Source organism: Pan troglodytes, chromosome 17 (assembly GCF_028858775.2).
Source record: "Pan troglodytes isolate AG18354 chromosome 17, NHGRI_mPanTro3-v2.0_pri, whole genome shotgun sequence".
Lineage (NCBI taxonomy): Eukaryota > Metazoa > Chordata > Mammalia > Primates > Hominidae > Pan > Pan troglodytes.
In genome coordinates this window covers 22,125,943-22,149,184 of record NC_072415.2, presented here as the reverse complement: position 1 = coordinate 22,149,184, position 23,242 = coordinate 22,125,943, and the positions used below count along the sequence as shown (strand labels likewise).

The following is a 23,242-nucleotide window of genomic DNA, read 5'->3' as shown; positions in this document are numbered from 1 at the left end:
CTGCCAAGGTCGCAGGTGCTATTTGGGGTGTCGTTTGTTGCTTTTGTTGTTTTAACCGGGATTGGTTTGAAATGAAAATGACCACATCAGCACAAAGCACCGTGGTTAGTCCTTGATTTTCTCCTCAACAGGTTGGAGTTTAACAAGGGATTGGGTGGTGGCGAGGTCGTTCTTTGGCCCCAGTCTTGCAGCGTGTGTGAGTGTTACTCTTTATGAAATGCTGATGAACCAAGCCAGCTGTCATTTCTCCCAGGAGCACTTCAAGGACATCTCACACGCTTCTCCTCACTCTCCCTGGGACCAGGTCTGTCCCAGAAAACCTTCCTGAGGCCATGCAGCTTCTGAGTTCCAGGACATCTCTCGGGGGGCCCCAGGAGAACCTGACCTATTTTGTGGCAGATCATGACTATTTTTAGAGTCTAAACCACCTTTAAAAGACAGACTATCATCCTCTTTCAGAGAATATAGTCCAATCAAGTCAACAGAATGTCTGTTCACAGGGAGTGGGGCACAGAGGAGGATGTGGTTTTGGAGGTTATACAGTAAGTTATGAAGCGTGACACAGATGTGATTCTTTTCATCTATTTTGTTAGGTCTGTATTCCGAGTAAGAATTATTAGCCAGGCATGGTGGCTCATGCCTGTAATCCCTGCACTTTGGGAGGCCAAGGCAGGACTATCACTTGAGCCCAGGAGTTCAAAACCAGCCTGGTCACCATAGCAAAACCTTGTCTCTATAAACAAAAACATTAGTTAGGTGTGGTGGTGCACACCTGTAATCCCAGCTACTCAGGAGGCTGAGGTGGGAGGATTTCTTGAGTGCAGGAGTTTGAGGCTACAGTGAGCCAAGATCGCACCACTGCACTCCAGCCTGGGAGACAGAGCAAGACCCTCTCTAAAAAAATAAAGAATAACCATGCACAAGATTTAACACGTTCATACTGGGGTCTCTCTTGTAGGGTCAGAGCCTTTCTGGAGGTCGTCAGACCATGCGGTGACTTCTAACCCATGTCACATTTCCACTACAGAACAGTGTGAGATTTCAGCCTTAGCTAGCCATGAAAAAGAAGTGTGTGTGTGTATGTATGTGTGTGTGTATATATATATATATGTATATATATGTGTATATATATGTGTATATATGTGTGTATATATGTGTGTATATATATGTTTATATATATATATATGTATATATATCTCAAAGGCAAGAGATCCAAATTCTCACTTAGGTGGAGTTTCAGGAATGTTGAAGGAGAGAGGCAAACTTGTTGGAGAAAAGAAAAATTTAGAGCCTTTAAAGGTGAGGAAGAAAGGAAAAATAGGAGTGTTTTTATCTCTTTATGCAGTGAGGTCCAGAATCCAGGCATTGTCAGTTCTGAGCATCTGGGATGTGGCCAAACCGCAGGGTGCTTCAAAAAGCCTCTGAATTCCCAAAGAAGTTGCAGTGAATCCCAAGGAATATATTTAGTGGGCAAGGTCTCCTCTTGGAGCCCTTCCCTGTGAAGTTAGCTGGATTTCTATCTCCTAGTGGCTGTCGTTGTCTAAGGCCCCAGTCCCTGGTGGATTTGACACTTGCAAAGCAAAGAGCACTGCAGACACCCTAGTAATGAGTGAGGGGAGCAGCATTAGCACCGTGGAACTGTCAGCAAGAGAGCTACAAGGTAGGGTCCCCAAAGACTGGTAAGAGGACCCCAGACACAAGCAAGATGTTGACCTGCATTCTATCATTTTCATATAAGAAGGCAGGAGACAGCCTGTGCCTCTTTGGAAAGAGTACCTGAGAATGAGAAATTCTGGCTCTCCCACTGCTGAATGCCATGGGCAGCTGTGGTGTTTTCATCCCAGGTTCAGAATTTCCAGGAGTCTAGAACTTCACAGCCATCTATAATGCTTGACTCTGTGTATTTAATTCTTGCTTTAAGTTTTAGCTTCTACAGGAGAAAGCTTCAGTTCCCTGGAAACATAGGAAACCTCTTTTCCTGAGGTTGCCAGATCAGGAGTAGCCACTGTAGGATAAAAGATGTGTGTCCCGGCAACCAAGGAGACCCCCCAGACTTTGTAACAGGTGATTCACCTCCAAAAAGGTTCTTCCTTTAAGAAAGTTTCCATAAAGTTTTTATAGAAAATACAGGTTAAAAACAAAAATAGAAGAGGCTGGGGAGCTGGGAGACCTGTCATCGTGTGAGCATCTGCTGTCACTGACAATCAGTCAGCAGTGAGGAGACCCCGGCAGGGATCTAGAACAGGAAGGGGCGTGTGTGCAAGGGCCGTGTCCCCTTGCAGAAGCACGTCTATGGCAAATGCCAGGGCATGTTTGGAGACACATTTGCATTTTTGAGATTTTTTTTTTCAGGAGTATTGTCATCTAATAAAGGTGATCTGATAAAAGTTTCAAAGTTTTTGAAAGCAATAGGTTTTTACTATGAGTGTTAAATGCTATCATTGTCTTTTATTGTTATTGCTGTCAATAAAATGTATGGTTCTTTTGACATGATTTTTCTTCCTTTGGTTTTAGAACCTTGGATTTGGCTGGAAAAGGTTTTAAAGACTGACTTGTCAGCTTTTTTATCCAAGAAAGATAAAAGGAAATAGCACAAGCTGCTCCTTTGTGAAGTGTTTTCAATAATGACTCAAAGTTGATGAGTAGCACCCACTCTTTTTTTTTTTTTTGAGACAGAGTTTCACTCTTGGTGCCCGGGCTGGAGAGTGCAATGGCGCGATCTCGGCTCACAGCAACCTCCACCTCTCGGGTTCAAGCGATTCTCCTGTCTCAGCCTCCGAGTAGCTGGGATTACAGGCATGCACCACCATGCCTGGCTAATTTTGTATTTTTAGTAGAGACGGGGTTTCTCCATGTTGGTCAGGCTGGTCTCAAACTCCTGACCTTAGGTGATCCGCCTGCCTCAGCCTCCCAAAATACTGGGATTACAGGCGTGAGCCACCATGCCTGGCCACACCCACTCTTCTAATCCCTCAGGAGTTATGCCAGACCTACCACCAGGAGATCTTTCCACTCATGTAGTCATGGCTCACTCCTTGTTTCCTAGGTGGAAATAATTTCACACATTTTCTTCTTCTATGGATTTCAACAGTGTCCTTCACCTGGGGTTTCCTTCATCCACAGGATTTGGGGTAATTAAAGTCAAAGGATACAGTCTTTCAGGTTGATTAATCTCACCTGTGATAAGCATAGTGCTTCTGCTTTAGGATTCTAGGTAGGCTCCAGAACTTGATAAATCTAACATAGCCTGGTCTTGCATAAGTTGTGTGACTGCGTTCCTTTGTGCTGAAGTTTTCCTGAGAAAGGTTTGTGCTTATCCCATATTTGGGCGCTTTCTCATCTCCCAAGGGCCCCGGGGACTTCAGTAATTGTAAATTCTTGGTTATCAGGAGTTTGCGATCAGACAATAATGGGTGGCACAAGGAAACAAAACTATTGTTGCAAATTCTGCTGATACCCAGGGAAACCAGATGACAAGGTTCAAAATAGAGATGAGAGGACCAAATATACCTATCTTGCAGATTTCTCTAAAAAATTCCTCCCTTTCCCCCTCCACTTACTGGAGTTAGTGAAATCCAGTTGAAACACCTCCTCTGAAGTTTCAGTCCAAGATAGTGACAGTAGAGGGGCAGAAGGACAAGAGAACAGCAGGGGGTGTGGAGAGCATCCTGGAGGAAAACGGGGATTTTGTTACTGTTTGTAATTCTGCATTTGCGATCACACTTTGAAGAAAATTGCCTGTGAGCAAAGTCTTCGTGTGGAAAGACTTAAGTAGCAGATCACATGCACGATGACGCTGAATGCTTCTAAACTTATTGATGTCTTAACAGGCCACCAAGCATGCCCTCTGCAGAGATCATCGTATGACTTAGGTCTGAAAGTAAATGCTTGTTCTTCTCAAAGCAGAAAATCATTGTGAAGTATTTTCAGCGTCTTTGCTGGGGCTCAATACTTTATTCATTCTTGGTCACTAGCTGGTATCTGAGCTGAGTTCAGGAGGAATTTGGAAAGAATCCTGTTGATTTCAAAGACTGCTGGAACATTGACTCTTTGAGGGTGAAGAGTTGACTATGATTTCTTCTGTACAGCTAGGAATATACAACCTTAATCCTTTCCCACTGTGCTTAGATCATTTTGAGACTGCTTTTTCCCAAGGGCACTCTGAGACCCTTCTAGCAGGAGAGTTGGAGAGGTTCTCATTTGTCACAACCCAAAAACAATCTTATGGGAAGAAAACTTTTCAAAGAGCCGAAGGCCATAATGAGGCTATTACAAGGGAGTTGCCCTTCCAAGCCCAGGATTTTTAAAGAAGCATGTAATTGGCATAAATTTCCAGAAAAAAGTGTGATGGCCACAAATGTCAACGTGTTATTATAATAGATTTCCTGTTTCTACCAGTAATCTAGAAAATGCCAGATCTGGGTCTGCGGGGGGTCCCAGAGCTTGAAGCGGGACAGAGGTGGCACCCATCAGTGAGAGGTGCACGTCCTGGCAGAGGGAGCGTGGCGTGGTTTGCGATTCCCGGTTTCTCCAGGGGGCCCCAGGGGCTCATGCTTATGGGGCCTCGGCGTCCTGAGGGTGGGTCTGCTCCACCACAGCACATCGGGGCTATGCTGTAAAGTAGGTCAGAAGCAACTCCAGCTGTATGAGAAGCACTTAGACCCCTATTTGCCCCCTTTGGGAGTCACCAAAATCCCAAAGCCACAGCACATTCCTTGTCGTACCTTCTTCTGGAACATGGGCTCACCTCATGTCCATCTGGAATGCGAGAGCGGTCAGCAGGAGGTGGACAGTCCCTCAGTGAGTCCAACCTGCCTCCTTGTAAGTCCCTTCTCCGAGACGCAGTGCCGGGCTATGGAGGGTCTCAGGCTGTGAGGAAGGAGAATGGGTTCAAATCCTGGCCGTGTGGTGGGCAAGTTACTTCTTCTGAGCCTGTTCCCTCACACAGGAAATGAGAACAAGAGTCCCCACCTCATATTGGTGGTATTAGGATTCGGGATCTCGAATATAAAGTGTTGGCTGTCTAAACTTGTTAGACACAGATGCAAGCGCCATGTTTGCTAACGCCCCTGACGTTCTCTAGGACAGTGCCTTGGGGGGTGTGTTGTCATCTCAGCGGGGTGGCCCCACTCACCTGCTAGGAAGCAAATGTTAGGATTTTGACTTCTCAGTCAATACAGAGGGTCAGCTAGAGCTATATCAGGAATAGAAAGTAATGCTTGCAGTGTTATCCTTTTCTTCATTCCTTTTTTCTTTACCTCCATTATTTCCAACTTTCTTTACTCCTTTCTTTCTTTTTTCTTCCCCTATTTCCGTAAGAAATCGTGTGTGTGTGTGTCTGCATGTGTGTATGTGTGCATTTACATAAAGCAAAGATAAGCTGTTGTAGAAGGCACTCCTCCATTATTTCCAACAAATTTTAAGATTTTACAACTCCGTTAGAAAATCAAAATTTCTCCCTCTAGTATTTTCTGGTACATTTTAGAAATATTTTTCCACAAATAAATTAAGGATTGAGAAATGATGACTTCTTATGAAGAAACCATGCATGTTGATTAAAATATGCTGCTTTGAAATGTCCAGAGAGCAGAAACTGCCTTTAGAGATGTAATAATATAAAAATTTTAAATGTGTGTCACCATTTTTTTAAAAAGTAAGGTCTTTGGAGAAAAAACTTGCTAAAGCTTTGGTCACTGTTTAAAGGCTGCCCTCACAAAATTTATAAACAGTCTGGGTCCATCTGGATGTGTATTTTACAGATTAAAGGCAGTACTCGCCTGTCTTTGCTTCTTGGCCATAAAAGGAGAGGAAAGAGAATATATAGGGCTGTTCACATGGAAGGTGCAATAAATCATAGATTGCACAGTGATGCCCAAAATGTAAGCCAGGTTGAGTCACATGTAGATCTTTGTTTGGGGTGCTTATGACTGAAAATTTTTGATGTAAATTAATATTTTTATTGTGATAAATACACATAACCTAAAAGTTACCATTTTAACCTTTTTAAAGCACCAATTTGGTGGCATTAAGTACATCACAGTGTTGGGCAACCATCACCATTATCTATTTCAAGAACTTCATCATCATCTCAGACAGAAGCTCGTACCTATTAAGCAATAATCCCTCACTCCCCTCCTGCCCTTCACCCTGGTGACCTCTGTTCTTTCTATCTCTATGAATTTGTCTATTCTGGGTATCTCATATGTATTAGTCCATTTTTGTGCTGCTGATAAAGACATACACAAGACTGGACAATTTACAAAAGAAACAGCTTTAATGGACCTACAGTTCCACATGGCTGGGGAGACCTTACAATCATGGTGGAAGGTGAAAGGCACATCTTACATGGCGGCAGACAAGAGAAGAGAGCTTGTGCAGGGAAACTCCCCTTTATAAAACCATCACATCTCGTGAGACTTATTCATTATCACGAGAACAGCACAGGAAAGACCTGCCCCCATGATTCAATTACCTCCCTCTGGGTCCCTCCCACAACATGTAGGAATTTAAGATGAGATTTGGGTGGGGACACAGCCAAACCATATCTTCATATAAGGGGAGCCATACAGTGTTTGTTCATATTTTGTCCGGTTTATTTCACTTAGCATAATGTTTTCAAGGTTTATTCTTGTATCAGAATTTCATTCCTTTCTATGTCTGAATAGAATTCCATGGTACATACTGATCATGTTTTGTTTATCCATCCAAGTGTTGATGAACACATGGGTTATTTCCACCTTCTGGTGATTGTGAATTGTGCTCCTGTGAGTATTGGTGTTCAGGTATAGGTTTGAGTCCCTGATAATTAGTGTCTTAAAAGGTGTCTTTTTGTAAGCTGAGATTTTCCAAGAGAAGTTTCAAGGACACCTCGCCGAATGGCATCCTCTTGCTGTCATGAGGGCAGGCACCAGGCGTGTTGCTGTGCTGTCTCCACGGTAAAGCTGCACCCCTGCCTGTGAATGTGCACAATACAGAACCCAGCATCAGCTGAGAAGCAGCCACGCAGTGTGCGCTGGGACATTTAAACTAGGGTAGCTGCCGCGACTGCTCTCAGCCCAAACATTATTCAATGTTCAGGATTGATTAAGGAGAGCAACCCTTGGGGGACACCCCCACTAAGGAGGCTCTCAAATGAACAGTCGGGGTGATGGAGTCTTCCTTGGCCATGGAGAAGAATGGATAGAAAAGATGCTGTCCCACAGAAGGCAGTTTCCTATGTGGAGTGAGGAAGGACGGAAATCGATGATGACTTCGTGGCTTCCACCCTTGAGGACAGAGCCGCTGCCAGAACCCCCACAGGGGTGGCAACAGGAGTGATCACACTGATAGCTGAAAGGGAGGTACAAGAAGACATCGGCACGCACAGCACGGGATGTGCAGGAAGGAAGCAATTGGGGAGCCCCTCTCGGTGAGGGGCAGGAAAAGCAGGAGGTCTGAGGCTCTGCAGGATAGGGCGGGAAGGAGGAGATGAGCGTGAGAGCACGGGGAAAGGGGCGAGTGTGGTGCCCGGCTCAGGCTTGGGAAGCAGCGTGTGCACCCATCTGTTGTTACAGTGGCTGTTTCTGGGCTGAGTTATGTTTCCGTTTCTGTGTATTCTTTCTCCTCTTTGTTAATTTCATTCTTAATTATTGTTTGGTAGCTTCTATAAAGTCTTGTATATAGTCTACAGGCTGAAATGACCTGCCAGCTGCACAAAGAAATTCTTCGCCCCCTAGAATGGTAGTTCACAACCAAGCCCGCTCAATACATCCTCATTGATAACATGTCCCATGTCTGTCTGGAGGAAGCAGGCCTGTGACAAGATGTGCCGAGTTGTTCTGTCTGGCTTCAGTTATGTGCAAGAAAACAGAACTGAAACCAGGAGTTACCAGGGGGTTAGAAATCAAGGAAGAGGAAAACGATGTCCAAGAAAGGGACAGCCGTGGAAGTGGCCATCCTGGGGCAGGAATGAGGCCTGCTGGCTGGGGCTTCCCTGATGGGCCCGCCCAGACCCCAGGGTCCAACCTGCTGTAGAACCACCACAGAACAGAATCTAAGTCTCTCCTCATTTTTTCCAATTGGATGCCAGTTCACTTCCAAAGAGATGTCATGTGCCTGCGAATCTGGCTCAGGCCACCACCAAGGCAGAGAGTCTCCAGCCCAGCTTGTGTCACACTCTTATCAGCATCTCAATTTCCATCTAAACCCAAAGCTCTTGTATGGAAGAGGTTTCCTAACTTCTTTTCCTTTTATTTCCCTTTCCTTTGCTTCACGCTTCTACGTATCCTTTGGTTCAGCGGTCTCTCTCAGCCTTATTGCTCATTTGATTTTAATATGTTGACAAAAAGTCTTGTCAGTTCCAAAGAGGAGTGTCTGTCCTTTGCTAATTAGGTCCTAATAGCAGGGGAGAGAACACACATCATCGGTTTTCTCCTGGTGGTTTGACTCATCCTATAAATTGTGTGTGAAATCACTTTTGCCATTGGCTCTTGGCATACTTAATTGCATTGTGGAAAATCTGACCCACTTACCTCCCTGAAATGATAGAAATAATGCTCTCTTACTGTGGGAGCGAATTTTGTTGTTAAAATTTTTCCTATGAATTAACAGATTGGGATTTTTATTTCAGACTTTATATACTTGTGAAGTTAGGGTTCTAAATTCTGTTCTATATATAGAATATATAGAAATCACACAGTTGAAAAAGTTCATACTTCAAACACACATTTTCCATGCAGAGTGAAAAAGCCTGTTTTCTAAACATTGGTTTTTCTCCTAGAGAGAGAAGAAAGCCAAAATGATTAATAGTGGGTCTTTTTTTCTACTTTGAAAAAAAGGAGGGGGTGATTAGGACTTGAAAATATTAAACAAGAAGAGAATCATAATTGGCAGGGTAATATTGCTTTTTATAGTTATCACTTGTTAAGCAAATTACTTCATTTGATCTTTAAAAGAATGCTTTATATAAGGAAGGTACTATTCTCACTTTTTTTTTTTTTTTTGAGACAGAGTTTCGTTCTTGTTGCCCAGGCTGAAGTGCGGTGGTGCAATCTCGGCTCACTGCAACCTCTGCCTCCCAGGTTCAAGTGATTCTCCTGCCTCAGCCTCCCAAGTAGCTGGGATTACAGGTGTGCACCACACACCCGGATAATTTTTTGTATTTTTAGTAGAGACAGGGTTTCACCATGTTGGCCAGGCTGGTCTCGAACTCTTGACCTCAGGTGACCCACCTGCCTCGGCCTCTCAAAGTGCTGGGATTACAGACATGAGCCACTGGGCCTGGCCCCTGCCCCCGCCCCCCACTTTTAAATAAGGAAATTGAGACCACAGGCTGGCTCGATATGCCTGGATTTGGATGTGAGCATCCATGTCCTTAATTCACCTTTCCCTTTTACCCACGTAGCCTGGGCACTTTCACATGGTTGCTGGACAACTGAGACTTTGTAAGGATGTTGGGTCAACTTTGGAGTAAAGTGCATTATCCAATGCAAAACAAACTATACTTTGAATTTTCAAAGTTTTTCTAAAGGCATTGTCATGGAGGCTTTTAAAAACCCGTTAAAATTACACAGTTAACTCTGAGAGGCACTGACAGGTGCAATTACTCCCAATGATAAAAAGAGAAGAAATAAAATGCCCGGAAGAGTTAAAACAAAATAGTGGCCTATGTAGGTATGTGACTAGGGCACCATGGGGCTGCCTCAAAGCTTGAACTTGTGGCAAGAAGAACAAGTGAGTTGATACCCGGTGGGATGAAGGAAGGTTCTTCCCCTGGCCTTCGCCTACCTGCAGGCCATTTGCTGCTTGATCTCCAAGTGGCTCCTTCTCTGAACACCAGTTAGTTTTTTGAAGCACGTTTGCACCTCAGGATAGATGTCGTGGCGGCAGGCCTGTGTGCCCTAGGAAGGTTGATGCAGCCTGTGAGCGGGGTGGAGGTAGAAGGAAGATGGCAAGCTGGGGCAACTATGCCAGAGACACACTCACGCTCTGCCCCAGTGAACCCAAGGGGCAAGAAATGACTGGCTGAACAGACGACTGATTGAAAGAGCAAAAGTACCTCCATGCCAAGTCCCTGCACTGTTGGTGGCCTGGTTGTGTGTGCGCCAGAGGCAGCTGTGATATGGGCAAGCAGAGCACCCTAGAGCGAGAGCCTCCTCCCCCACAAGTCCTTGGGCAAGTCACTTAACCTTCGCACACCTCCATTTTCTCCTGGGTTAGTGACTCTCACTGCCCGTCCTCGGGAAGAAGTGGACCCAACTACACAAGGGATGGAAGTGCCAACAGGAGGGTGCTGCAGCTACTCGGGCAAGCCACTCCTTCCGTGCTTCCTCCAAGGAAGCTTCTCTCTTCTCTTTTGGGTGGGAGTGATTCTGTTGAATAATAAAATCAGAGAACCTAAGCATTAGAAGGACCCAGGACATGTACTTTCATCCTTGGAACAGTGATAGAACAGAAGTAGTCATGCGGGCTCCTGGGAGATGTGAGGTCTGTCCCAGCAGGGAGCAGCCACATCAAAGAAGGAAGCAGGCAGAGCTTCCAGCAAACAGAGCTCCCTGACTGGGCCTCTTTCCTTCTGTCCACTCAGAAACCATTAGAGTCCAGCCTGATTGCACAAATGGATCTAGACAGCCCCAGGAGGAGCCATCCCGACACAATGCTGCCACAAGTCTGAATAATGCACACATTCACCCTTATGTACCCACAGGAGGTCTTCTGGATTTTTATAGCTTGCAGATAAAGATCCAACAACATCTGGATTTTCTCAGATGTGAGAAGCTGGTCATAGATTGGTGTCATTTAGAAGACAAAACATGAGATTGATGTGTTTTAGAAGCATGCAGCGGATGCTGCACACAAGAAAGGCGTGGTTAATGAGCACTCCAGGCCTGCGTTTCAGCAGGGGTGTGCCAAAGAATTATGCCTCATGAGGCCTCCTCCATCATCCTGCATGTAGCGCCTGTTGTGTGAGCTGATCCACCAAGCTCCCCCCTAGGTGAAGCATGAGTTGTCGGAGGACTGGGAGAAAGGAGCAGCTGTCTCTGCAGTGGCTGCTGCAGGGACACTGTGTAGGCTCTGTGCCCTGGTCTGCATCAGAGGCTGGGGCCTGGGACGCCCCAGTGGGGACTTGCAGACGATGGCTTTAGCTGTTGAAAGGCTGCAGTGAAAACACCAACTCTGGCAACTGATCCTGCTTTTCAACACTGTCTGCAATGTTGTGTCTCATAAATATAATATACTAGCAGAGATATTGACAGTTGGGGGTGTTAACCTTCTTAGCCTGTGTGTTCATTCCAGACAGCACCAGAGATAATCAAACTGACTTCTTTGGTTTTCATCACATGAAACCATGGCTGTTTTATTTTTCTGCCGAATGCCTGCTCCCAGCTGTAGCCCTGGCCCAGCCACCTTCCTGGGAGAGGGTGGGGCAGGACAGAGCTGAGGGTGGGCAGGTGCAGCTGGGACATCCCTCCCTCTCTTCTGCTCTATGCCCATCCTTAGTCCAAGGGCTGGGTATTGTTCTTTGATGATTTTCTTCTGTTTCCAGGTTGCCTTTTAGGGGAAGCTTGTTCATTCCCAGCCCTCACTGGCTGACCCACCTCAAAGACCAGGGCTGGCCAGCCCCTTCCGCAGCCTCAGAGCAGCTCTCTAGCCTCCAGGGGTTTGTCCTGTTGTGGGAGCAGGTTGCATCCTGTGCCTCTCCCTGCAGCTTTCACTGCTCTTGCCTAATTAAATAATCTGTAGTTTCCAGGACAGTGGTAGAGGCTGATGGAGGAGGGAGGGTTTTTGCTCCTTAAGAATCATGAGATCATGGAGCAGAAAGTTACCCCCTCCTCTTGAATCACTTAAAGTATTGTGCCCTGGGGCTTAGAGCTAGGGATCCTAGCTGCCGGTGCTTGGAGATGAGCATTGCTGAAGATTTGCCCAAGGGGCATCAATAGCTTTTGTGCAGTAATGCTAGCCAGTGATGCTTTTGATATTTCAGCACAGTTTAGTAGATGATTTATGGAACCAAGCAGTGGCTCCAGATAACAAGGATCCTAGGCAGATATGGGTCAGTAAGTCGGACAGGGTGTTATTAGGCCTCCCTAGTGGGAGAGTCTCTTGGATAGGAAGCCTTCAGCCTGGGAAGGCAATTAGGGTTTCAGAGTTTCATTTACTCTCCTCAAATATACATTAAGCCCTACTTTGTCCTCTGCACAAAGATGTATTTGATGATCCCCAGTGGCACAGAGCTAATCCTGCCTGGGAGTTAATCCTGCAGTTTAATCTCCTGTTCATTTCTGTCTGGTTTGAGTACCCGGGGTCCATCAGTCTTGTCCATCATTTCCAGGTGAGGCAGAGCAGAGGTTTAATGGAGGTGTGGGATGTTTGCATTACGCTAGGTCAATTCCATTGTCCTTAAAAAATGAGAACCTTTCTGATTTGAAAAAAAATAATATTAATCTTGACTATTTGGGGGAATGGAAAAAAATCTATAAACAAAAACATAAAGTCATCCATAATTCTATTCCCCATTGATAAGGCCTGTTAGCATTTTAGTGTATTTGCTTCCAAACATTTCCAAGACAAAAATATTTAATCTTGTTGAGATTATATTAAGTATATATTTTTAATCCTACATTTAAAAGGTGAATGTTTTATGAAAAAATTTGTCATTAAAATTTTTTAGTAATCACGATTTTTAATGGCTACACAATATTATATTAACTTTTAGTGCAAATGAAAATTTATGTGCCTGATTTCTTTCTTCCCAACATTTTATTTTGAAAATTTTCAAACAGATAGCAAAAAGAGTTCTGTAGTGAAAACAGTTATCCCCACCATTCACACTGTATGTTAACATTGTACTATACTTGGTTTATCACATGTCTGTCTACCCATCTTTTTATTCATTTACCCATCTTATTTTTTGGTGCATTTGAAAATAAACGGTAGATGCCTATTCACTTTCTCCAAAATATATGTTGTTAACTAGAGCTAAATTTTTGTTTATATCTTTTTTGAGTAAACTCATGTGGACAGAAATGCACAGATCTTAGTTCACATTCACTGAGTTTTGACAACTGTATATAACAAAGTTTTACTACTGTAATGGTGTACTCTATAATTAGAATCATACTTAAAGTCAAATCAGAGGTTCTGTAGGGTATGTTGGCAGATTAATATAAAATAGTATCAGGAGTAACTCAGAACTTTCCTATGTGCTCTTTGACAGTTAAATATTTTTTCACGTTACATGCGTCTGAAAAACCGATGATGGGTTTTCTCTGAAAAGAGGGCAACATTTTAATATATCATTTATTTGTATGATTTTTCAGCTTTGTTTTGTTTTCAAGGTAGTTCTAACTCTCTTGCTTTATTTCATGAAACTAGGAAATAATTTGCCTCTCTTGATGGACTGGTAGATTTCCTTCCATTAGACCAATGGCAGAGGTGGGAACAGATTCTTTTCTTTTCTTTTTTTTTGAGATGGAGTCTCGCTCTGTCACCCAGGCTGGAGTGCAGTGGCGCGATCTTGGCTCACTGCAACCTCCACCTCCCAGGTTCAAGCAGTTCTCTTGCCTCACCCTCCCGAGTAGCTGGGATTACAGGTGTGCATCAGCACGTGGGCCCAGCTAATTTTTGTATTTTAGTAGAGATGGGGTTTCACCATGTTGGCCTGGCTGGTCTCAAGCTCCTGACCTCAGGTGATCCACCCGCCTTGGCCTCCCAAAGTGCGGGGAATACAGGCATGAGCCAGCGCGCCTGGCCAGGAACAGATTATTTTCTAAAAGACACAGCCTTATATTCAGTCTGACAGGCAAATGTCATGTTTCTACAGACTTTCAACTTTTATAAATGCCCAAGGGCCCATCTGTAGGGGTTTCTCAAATGTAGGATTCTGATTCCATATTTCCTACTATGCTCCGTGGTATTGCTAAGTGCCAGCGTGGATGTGCACAGAGTTGGGATTCTTGCAGTTTGGGGGAAGGATACTTTGTTTTTGGTGCAGTCATCATTATGGTTTTGTCATGGTCATCAGTTACAATTTTTCTTTGCACTGTAGTTATAATTTACAGTTTTACTTTATTACCTTTGATTTAGTTTATTTTGCAATGTTTGGTTCAGAGTACTATGTGATAGTATGTTTTAGCCAAAACATACCTAGTTTTTTCCAAAAACTAGGCTTCGAGGTACATATCACAAAGGTTAAAATAAGCCAACCAGCTCATATTGCAAAGCAAATGTATGTCATGTTCCCGAGTTTGCATGTGCAGGAGAAAGTGGCATTTGCTAGGGGGTGTGCCGGGCATCTGTGTCCATCCCAGGTGGCCTGGTGACCCTGACCTTCCACTTGCTGGCCAGGCTGTTGCCTCTGGGGCCTTCCCAGACTCATTGACTTGGATGCTGGGAATCCTGAACCATGCTCTGGCTCATGGCCCCACTCTTCTTTAGCCAAAGTGTCTCAATGTAATTTTCCTCTTCTTTCCCTCATTTACTTATAACATTTGTCCTCTAATAATAGTTTTCTGTCTTACTTTTCCAAATAAGGAATTCTGCTGTCTGCAGCCTCAGATCCTTTGAGAAATCATCAGTGCCAACAAATATTATTTCATAGCCATGCAGCACCTGCAAATGTAGCAACTTGTAACCATTCCTATAATAGTCCTTTGTGCTCTTTTGCTAAAGAAAGGCAAAGATTTTTTGGATGAGACAAATTGGCAATTTGGGGCTAAGAAACCAGAAAACAGCCCAAATATGGGCAATTGGGCTATGAGAGTCCTGGAAGGTAGCTCTGAGGGTCTGAGGGCTGTGACCTTGAATGTAGACTTAGGGTTGGGCCCAGGTTGGTGGCCCATCTCCAAGTTTAGGGGATCTTGAAACATTACCCAACTTTTGACTGTGTTTTAGTTTTCTTGTCTGTTACTCAGTGGTAATAACATATGCCTCCCCAAACTCTTGTCAGGATTGAATTAGATTAGATATTGTCTTAGTCAGCTTGAGCTGCTGTAACAAAATATCACAGGCTGGGGGCTTAAAGAATTATTTCTCACAGTTCTGGAAGCCGCAGAGTCCAAGGCTGAATTGGGTTCTGGTGAGGACCTTCTTTCTGTCTTGCAGAAAGCTGCCTTCTCGATGAATCCTCCCGTGGCAGAGAGAGGAAGCTCTGGTGCCTCTTCCTCGTCTTATAAGGACGCTAATCCCATTGTGGGGGTTCCACCTTCATGACCTCATTGGAACCTAGTTACGTCCCAAAGGCCTCACTTCCTAATGCCAGCACGTTGAGAATTAGGGCTTCCACATAGGAATTTGGGGAGACACAAACATTTAGTCCATAACAGATGTGTAAAGAGAGTTTAGCATTGTGCCTGGCATGAGTGGGTGCCCAACACATATGGTAGTTGTTAATATCATTATCATCACTGTGCTCTTAACAAGGCCAAGGAGAAAGGGTTTCCTTTGCATTATTGCTAAGGAGGGTTTTCCACTGGATCTGAGAAGGGGATTTGTTTTTTTGGGTCCTGTTGTGTAATTCCAGTGCAAGGTGAAGCAAGCAGCTCCATGGTGTGAAAGGAAGCAGGCTCCCCGGAACTATTAAAGGGATAGGTGAAAACATAAATAAATAAATAATACCTCTTATGGCATAATATTTAGAATAAAAACAAATAAAATAAAGGGACGAGTGAAGAGGAGGAAGGGGGAGGAGGCATCTTCCAGCCAGGACATAGTGCCTGTGGCTGAACGAGAGGCTAATTAATTCGCATCCTTCACATCTTCTGGCACTTAAATGACAACTTTAATATGGGTAAAATAATCTTTTTTAAAAAATTATTTTATATGATAGAGATGGGGTCTCGCAATGTTGCTCAGGCTACTCTTGAACTCCTGGCCTCAAATGATCCCCCTACTTCAGCCTCCCAAAGTGCTGGGATTACAGGCGTGAGCTCCCATGACCGATTTCATATGAGTAAAGGAATCTTAATAACTTCCTTCTAAAAGGGAGAAGAAGACCTCTGCACCTTCGTTTCCTTAATCTGGTTTTATACCTGTGTGTCTTATAAACTACCCCCCAAAAACCTACAAACTTTCTAAATAATAAGAATCTGTAAGAATTCTGAAAATTATCAGTCTGCATCTACATCCTCGTTCCCATACTGACTTATAATTTACAGAATCCTAATTTTTATTTGTCTCCTTTTATTACCAATCTAAATTTTTTAAAAATTTAGACTTTCAAAGTCTGTCTCTGACACACTTAAGCAATTGAGAGCTTATTAATTTTTCTGAAATTGTGTGGAAGAAATTGGCCAACTTAAAATAGGAAGCATTAAGAATTGACATGAAAGTCCAAATAATTGCCTAACTTCATATTTTATTTAATCATTTTCAGTACTCAGCAAGGCATCAGCCTTAGATGGATTCAATTTGGATTCACAAACTTAATTTTTTTTTCTTTTCAGTAGGAATATGCAATTGATTTGCTGGCAATTGATCAGGCTAAAAGGAGGGAGTAGAATTAGTCACCAGGCAAAGCCCCCACTGGGGGGCTTCCTGTTATTTAATAGTCTGCATTTACCTGTTCCCTTCATTGTTCCTTGGAAGAGACTCTCCACTGGATCTCTGAGGCATCCAGAGGAATAAACTGGGCATGACTAATGTGCACGCAAATTGTCCTGCACCCGTGGACACTTCACCCAGAGTCCGGTGGCATCTAGCACGCTACAGTGGACGAGACCCTGGCAGGTGGCCATTGAGGAGCCTGCGTGGCTCTGTGCTTGGAGGCACAGTGATTGTTCCTCATGACTGCTTGGCACTTGGCCAGGGGACCATATGCCTGGAGATGTGTGATGCAGTGGGATACCTGGCCAGTTTCCCCAACCCTCAGGGGGCTTCCTGGTCTTTTTAACCAGCCACATATGCATAGGCTATATTCGAAGGACCAAGCTGATGAAAACAGTATCAGCTTATGGGAAGAGACCCAAGAAATTGGGGAATAACTTCCATTGAATTGTCATTGCAATCCCACATAGGAGATCTGTGATAGTCTCTTTTCTCTGACGTCTTCAAAATACAAGTTTTATTTTCCTGACCTTTTTTTTTTCCATTTTAAAGGAAATAGTACTTACTGTAGATCATTTATGAAAAGCCACAAAGAAAGAAAATGAAAATCACTAATAATTCTGTCACCTGAACAGGATGACCATTAACATTTGGGGGTATACTGCTCCAGGCCACTTTCCTTATATGTATATATGTTATATATTATTATGTTATATATATATATGTGTTATATATTAGTATTTAATGTATGTTATATATTAAATATAAATATATTTTAAGCATTTTGAGATCACTAAATATATGCTGTCTGTAACCTGTATTTTCTTTATAGTGTATTATGAGCATTTCCTATATCCTTAAATGGTCTTCAAAAGCATGACTGTATCTAGAAATCTAGTATACAACATGAGGACTATAATGAGTCCTATTGTATTGTGTACTAGTGATTTGTCAAGAGCATAGCTTTTAGGGATGCTAACCCTAAATAAAATAATAAAAATAATAAGAAAGAAAAATAACTGTATGAGATGATGGTTATGTTGATTTGCCTAACTGTAGCAATCATTTCACTATGTGTATTCTGAGATGAGCATATCAAAACATCATGTGTATCTTAAATATATACAATAAAATAAAAGGAAAAAATTGTAATACCTCCATAGTACTCACTCACGATGATAGAAGGTGCTGTGAAGAGTATTCTCATTTATAAATCTTGGTGCATGTCTCTTGTCCTTAGGGTATGTTCTCAGAGGTGGAATTACACCTCTCAACCTATGCCTTTGTAAGGCCAAGTTGCACCACCATCCCCCCGCACCCGCTGCCATGCTGCGGGTTTCTCATGCCCCTTCATGTGCACAGAAGTGCCCGTCTCCCTGGGTTCATGCTAACACTGAGTGCCCTACTTTTTTGAGTCTATAAATGTCTAAGTGAAAAAAAATCTTGTTTTAATTGTCAGTAATTGTGTTTATTGGCCGTTTGTTTATTTTATTAAGATGTGTTTTCTGTTGCTTGCAAGATACTACTCTTTTGTCTGTCACGTGTTAGAAAAATCTTTTTTCCAGTTTGTCATTTGCCTTTTAATACTATAAGTGGTTTCTTTTGATATATTCTTTTTAAAAGTTAAAAATCTTACCAGTCTATCAATCTTTTCTCTGGATGTTTCTGCTTTTGTTTCTGTGTTTATAAAGAACACACATCAATTCATCTTTTTTTTCTCGTTCCTTGTATTTTTTTTGCATCTAAAATTTTAATTCATCTAAGATTTATCTCTATATAGTGTGTGTCTCACCTTTTTTGATCTCACAATATGTTTAGTTGTTTCACCAACACATACCAAATAGTTCATCCTTTCCTCACTAGTTCAAAATATGACCTGTATTGATTACTAAGATCTCATATATTCTTTATTTCTGAGCCTTCTATTTAGTTTCATTAATCTGTCTATCTTATACCAGCACCGAACCGTTGTATTGAATTTTTATATCTAATAGCACAAATACTGTCATTATTTTTCCTTTTCAAAGTGTTCTTGGCAATTTTCACCAATTTATTTTTCTAAATTGAGGTCAGCAAAGTAGTTTGAGGCTTTGCAGGCCCTAACAGTTTGTCACTAGTGCTCTACTCTGCCCTTGCAGTGCAGAGCAGCCATAGACAGTGATAAATGAGGCTGTATTCTAATTAAAGTTTGTTTACAAAACAGGCTGTGGGTTGATTTGTCCTGAGGGCCATGGTTCGCCAACTTCTGTTCTTGATGAGTTTTTGAATTACTTTGTCCATTCTTACCACACTCACAAACACATACACACACTCTTTTCGAATATGTGTGTGTGTGTGTGTGTGTGTATTTTTTTTTTTTTTAAGGAATTTGGTTAAAATGACATCATGCTTACAAAATGGTTTGGAAGAAACATGGCGTCTTTATTACAAGGTCTTCCCATTAGGCAGCATTAAGCATTATTTTATGCTGATCTTCAATGTTCTATGGTTTCTTTTATACAGGTTCTGCAAATTTCTGGTCTTTCTTTCTTTTCTTTTTCTTTCTTTTCTTCTGTTTTCTTTCTTTCCTTCTCCTTACTCTGTTGCCCAGGCTGGAGTGCAACGGCGCCATCCCAGCTCACTGCAACCTCCACCTCCCGGGTTCAAGCAATTCTCCTGCCTTTGTCTCCCGAGTAGCTGGGATTACAGGCGTAAGCCACGACGCCCAGCTAATTTTTGTATTTTTAGTAGAGACAGAGTTTCACCGTGTTGGCCAGGCCAGTGTCAAACTCCTGACCTCAAGTAATCTGCCCACTTCGGCCTCCCAAAGTGCTGGGATTGCAGGCATGAGCCACCGCCCCGGCCTCTGGTTAACTTTAAAACTTTAACCCTGGCAGTGTTTTTCATTCTAGTTGCCACTGTGAATGGAGTCTGTGAGTGGAGGAGGAGTGTCCCATGACTCCCTGCCTGTTCTGTGATTTGCTAGGAGGATGGCAGGACTCAGGGCTACAATTGACAGCCCATAAGCAAGGGGAAGGGACACATGGGGTAGGGGTGGCTAGAAGAGTCCATCCAAGGGCTCCCACCCAGAATGTGCTCCAGCCACCAGCCTCATATGCAGCAGCCCATGATTCTGCGTAGATTTTGTCTCCAGTTCTAGCTTTCATTTTACTTCATTTAGTTTTCTTTCAGTGCGTACATTGGGAGAATGTGATGAAAGCCAGGGACAGCAGGCTCTGCCCTCACTGCGGGCCCTGATCGCTATTACAGCCCTGGAATTAAGTCCCTTAGGTTAAAGCTTGGGAGAGAGCCTGCTGATTCATCAGGATTTATCTCACTCAGCTCATTCAAATAAAAGAAACTTCTGGCCGGGCACGGTGGCTCATGCCTGTAATCCCAGCACTTTAGGAGGCTGAGGCAGGTGGATCACCTGAGGTCAGGAGTTCGAGACCAGCCTGGCCAACATGGTGAAACCTCGTCTCTACTAAAAAAAAAAAAAAAAAAAAATTAGCTGCGCATGGTGGTGCACACCTGTAATCCCAGCTACTGGGGAGGCTGAGGCAGGAGAATCGCTTGAACTGGGGAGGTAGAGGTTGCAGTGAGCCGAGATTGCACCACTGCACTCCAGCCTGGGCGACAGAGTAAGATTCCGTCTCAAAACAAAACAAACAAAAGAAACTTCTTAACTGAAGCATGAAGGTAGAAATCTTGGGGAACTTCCTTATTAAGGGTGGAGAAACTCAAGCTGTCTTTAAGACAGGCTTACCTTTACCTGTTGGAAGATACTGGTTCTCTTTGTAGTGTGACCCACTTTACCAAAAAGACTAAAGGAAATAAAGCCTTCTGCAGCTGGGGTTCCTTCCACCTTTGTTAGTCAGGGAGCCTGCTGCCCCTGCTCCATGATGATTCTGTGACCCTCTTCAGCCCTCTGCTCGGAGGGCCTTCTCTCAATTATCTATTTTATATTTTCTGGGTCTCCAGCCTCCTAGAGGCTCAGGGGCAGCTAGAATTTTAACTGTTTCTTAACCTAGGATTCTTCCCATAAATGGCAAGGGCTGGCATTCTGAGAGTGAGGCACTTAAAATGTGAACAGTGCTGAGTTAATGAACTTAAGTTCTAACTGCGATGTAAGGGACTTGCATAGAGCCTCCTTTGCAAACTCTTCTGATACAGGGTGGGCACCCAGGAATAAAGCTGAGAGAGTCAGGGCTCTGAGCAGACCTCAGATGAGGACCTGGACCCCGAGGTGGAACTGCAGAGGGGAGGGAGGTTGGCGTTGGGGACAGTCTCTTTCCTTTCGCAGGCTTGCCTTGACAGGTCTGGGGCCGGCAGAGCTCTGCTTCCCCACCTGCTTCCTTCTAGCTTTCCTCAGGATTAACTTAATCTTTGCAGATTAAGAGGCTACAAATCCCTTCATATTCCTCTAGGATGCTTCTCACTCCTCATTTCTTTCTGCCTTCACACTTTCCCTTTGCAGGAGCTGGCATATCTCCCAGTTGGTCTGTTGCAGACACCTCTAGGCCCCTTCACTCATACTCCTGTTTGTATTTTCAGATGTATTTGCAATTTCTTGCCTGGAGTCCATAATGTAAAACTAGGCAGGGCTCCCAGGCACTGAAGGACACAGCCAAGGCCTTCATTTCACATGGGAATAAGTTATGAGCTTTGTAAGATCTTTAAGATAGAGGTTTAGCCATGAATTGGAGTGGGTTTCCTGAGAATTTCAAAACCTAGTTAGGTTTTCTCTGTAAACAAGGGCCGCCCTCCTCTTCCTTCACACCACTTTTTATCTGGCCACTCAGGAAACACTAGTTATTTATTTATTTATTTATTTATTTATTTATTTTGAGACAAGGTCTTGCTCTGTTGCCCAGGCTAAAGTACATGGCTATAGGCCTGATCATAGCTCATTGCAGCCTCGAACTCCTGGACTCAAACAATCTTCCCGCCTCAGTCGCCCTAGTAGCTGAGACTACAGGCACTTGACTCCACACCCAGCTAAGTTTTTAAAAATTATTTTTTGTGTGGCTGGGCGCGGTGACTCACGCCTGCAATCCCAGCACTTTGGGAGGCTGAGGCAGGTGGATCACGACGTCAGGAGATTGAGACCATCCTGGCTAACACGGTGAAACCCCGTCTCTACTAAAAATACAAAAAAAATTAGCCGGGCGTGGTGGCAGGTGCCTATAGTCCCAGTTACTTGGGAGGCTGAGGCAAGAGCATGGCATGAACCCGGGAGGTGGAACTTGCAGTGAGCCGAGATCACGCCACTGCACTCTAGCCTGGGTGACAAAGTAGTGAGACTCCATCTCAAATAAAAAACAACAACAACAAAATTCTTTTTTGTGGAGACAAGGTCTTATTACTCTGTTGTTCAGGCTGGTCTCAAACTCCTGGCCCCAAGTGATCCTCCCGCCTTGGTATCCCAAAGCATTGGGATTATAGGCATGAGCCACTGCACCTGGCCAGGAAACACCAATTAATTCTCACATTAGCCCAAACAAAACATGATTTGGAAAGTGAACCAGCTCCAGAAATATGAATTATCTGTTTCCCAAACTTCCTGCCTTTCTCCTCTTCTTCTTGCCTTCTCTGCACTGTTAAAGTTATCCCAGCCACTCTCCTTTTTCATTAAACTGAACACTTAAGGAATACCCCAAATACAATAATTAGGATTTTAAGAATCTTAAGATTCAGAGACCTCATCTAACTTCTCCAACTGCATTTACACATTGATGCTTCTTGATTCTAAAGCAAGAAACAAATTTACACAAGTTGTTTCTTGATTCTGGTGGGAAACAGCCTCCGTTCAGTGTGTGTGTCCCCACCTGTGGGGACGATGTTTGCTAATGCTGGCTATCACGTGTGAGCCCTTGGTCACAGAATGTCACTTGGATCTATTTCAGAGTTCCCTAAAAAGAAGAAGCACTCGGGAAATGTACAAGGAGAAGAAAACCTTTAACCAGGTAAGCAGAGGTTTTCATTCTAATGTTACATCTCCTATAAGTGAAGTCAACTCATTTTGAATTTTTTTCAGTAAGTGTTAGCTTTGCCTTTAAAACATCCAAAGAAACATTACCTGCCCAAACACGTGGACTCATTCCTAACCTCCACAGTGTGAACATTTCCTTTGCAAACCCACAGCTCCTCCCTCTTGTTTCTCCCTCACGCTGACAAGCTGGTGATTTCTTCAGGAAAAAGAACTGGCTTTGTGTGAAACAGAATTAAGTGTAGTTTGGGGGCCTGACAGTACTTATAAATGGTAAAAAGTGTTTTGACCTACAAAGTCATCCACACAGTGAAATAAAACAGCCACTGTGGTGTCGAGTCATTCATAAGACATTGTTTTGAATGTTGTTGTTTTTTAAATGCGCAAGCTGAACGATATCTTGAATGGTCCTAATTGAAGGTAAAATATTCTCAGCCTTTTCTAGATGCACAGTATGTATTCTTCAAAACTTTCTTAGCTTTTCTGTAAAGCTGTTTTACTGGATTCTGTTTTTAAATTGCTGCTAGCATTAGGTGGTGGAGAGAACAAAGGTGTTATTGGGATATCAGCTCACTGCACTCTGAGAGCGAGTAGTAATTAGAGAGACACAATGAGTCGGGGTAACTAAGAGCTCAGCAACCTCCACCGACCTCCTGCAGCCTTGTCCCTGTGAATTCCCCTCTGAAGGATCCCCTGGGTTTCTCCATTCTCCAAACTCACTGATCCCCAGGGCATCATTCAAGAGGGAGCAGG

The 23,242-nt window shown here is 43.5% G+C and overlaps 1 protein-coding gene across 14 annotated transcripts in view; it reads left to right on the top strand.

Moving 5' to 3' along the window:
• Nucleotides 1-23,242, top strand: part of MTCL1 (microtubule crosslinking factor 1) — a 125,928-nt gene that overhangs the window by 48,572 nt on the left and 54,114 nt on the right. For all 14 annotated transcript variants that reach the window (XM_016933321.4, XM_016933327.4, XM_016933325.4 and 11 more), the window contains exon 4: nt 22,407-22,466. In XM_016933321.4, coding sequence (XP_016788810.3) covers nt 22,407-22,466 — 60 coding nt within the window. The remainder of the gene's footprint in view (nt 1-22,406; nt 22,467-23,242) is intronic.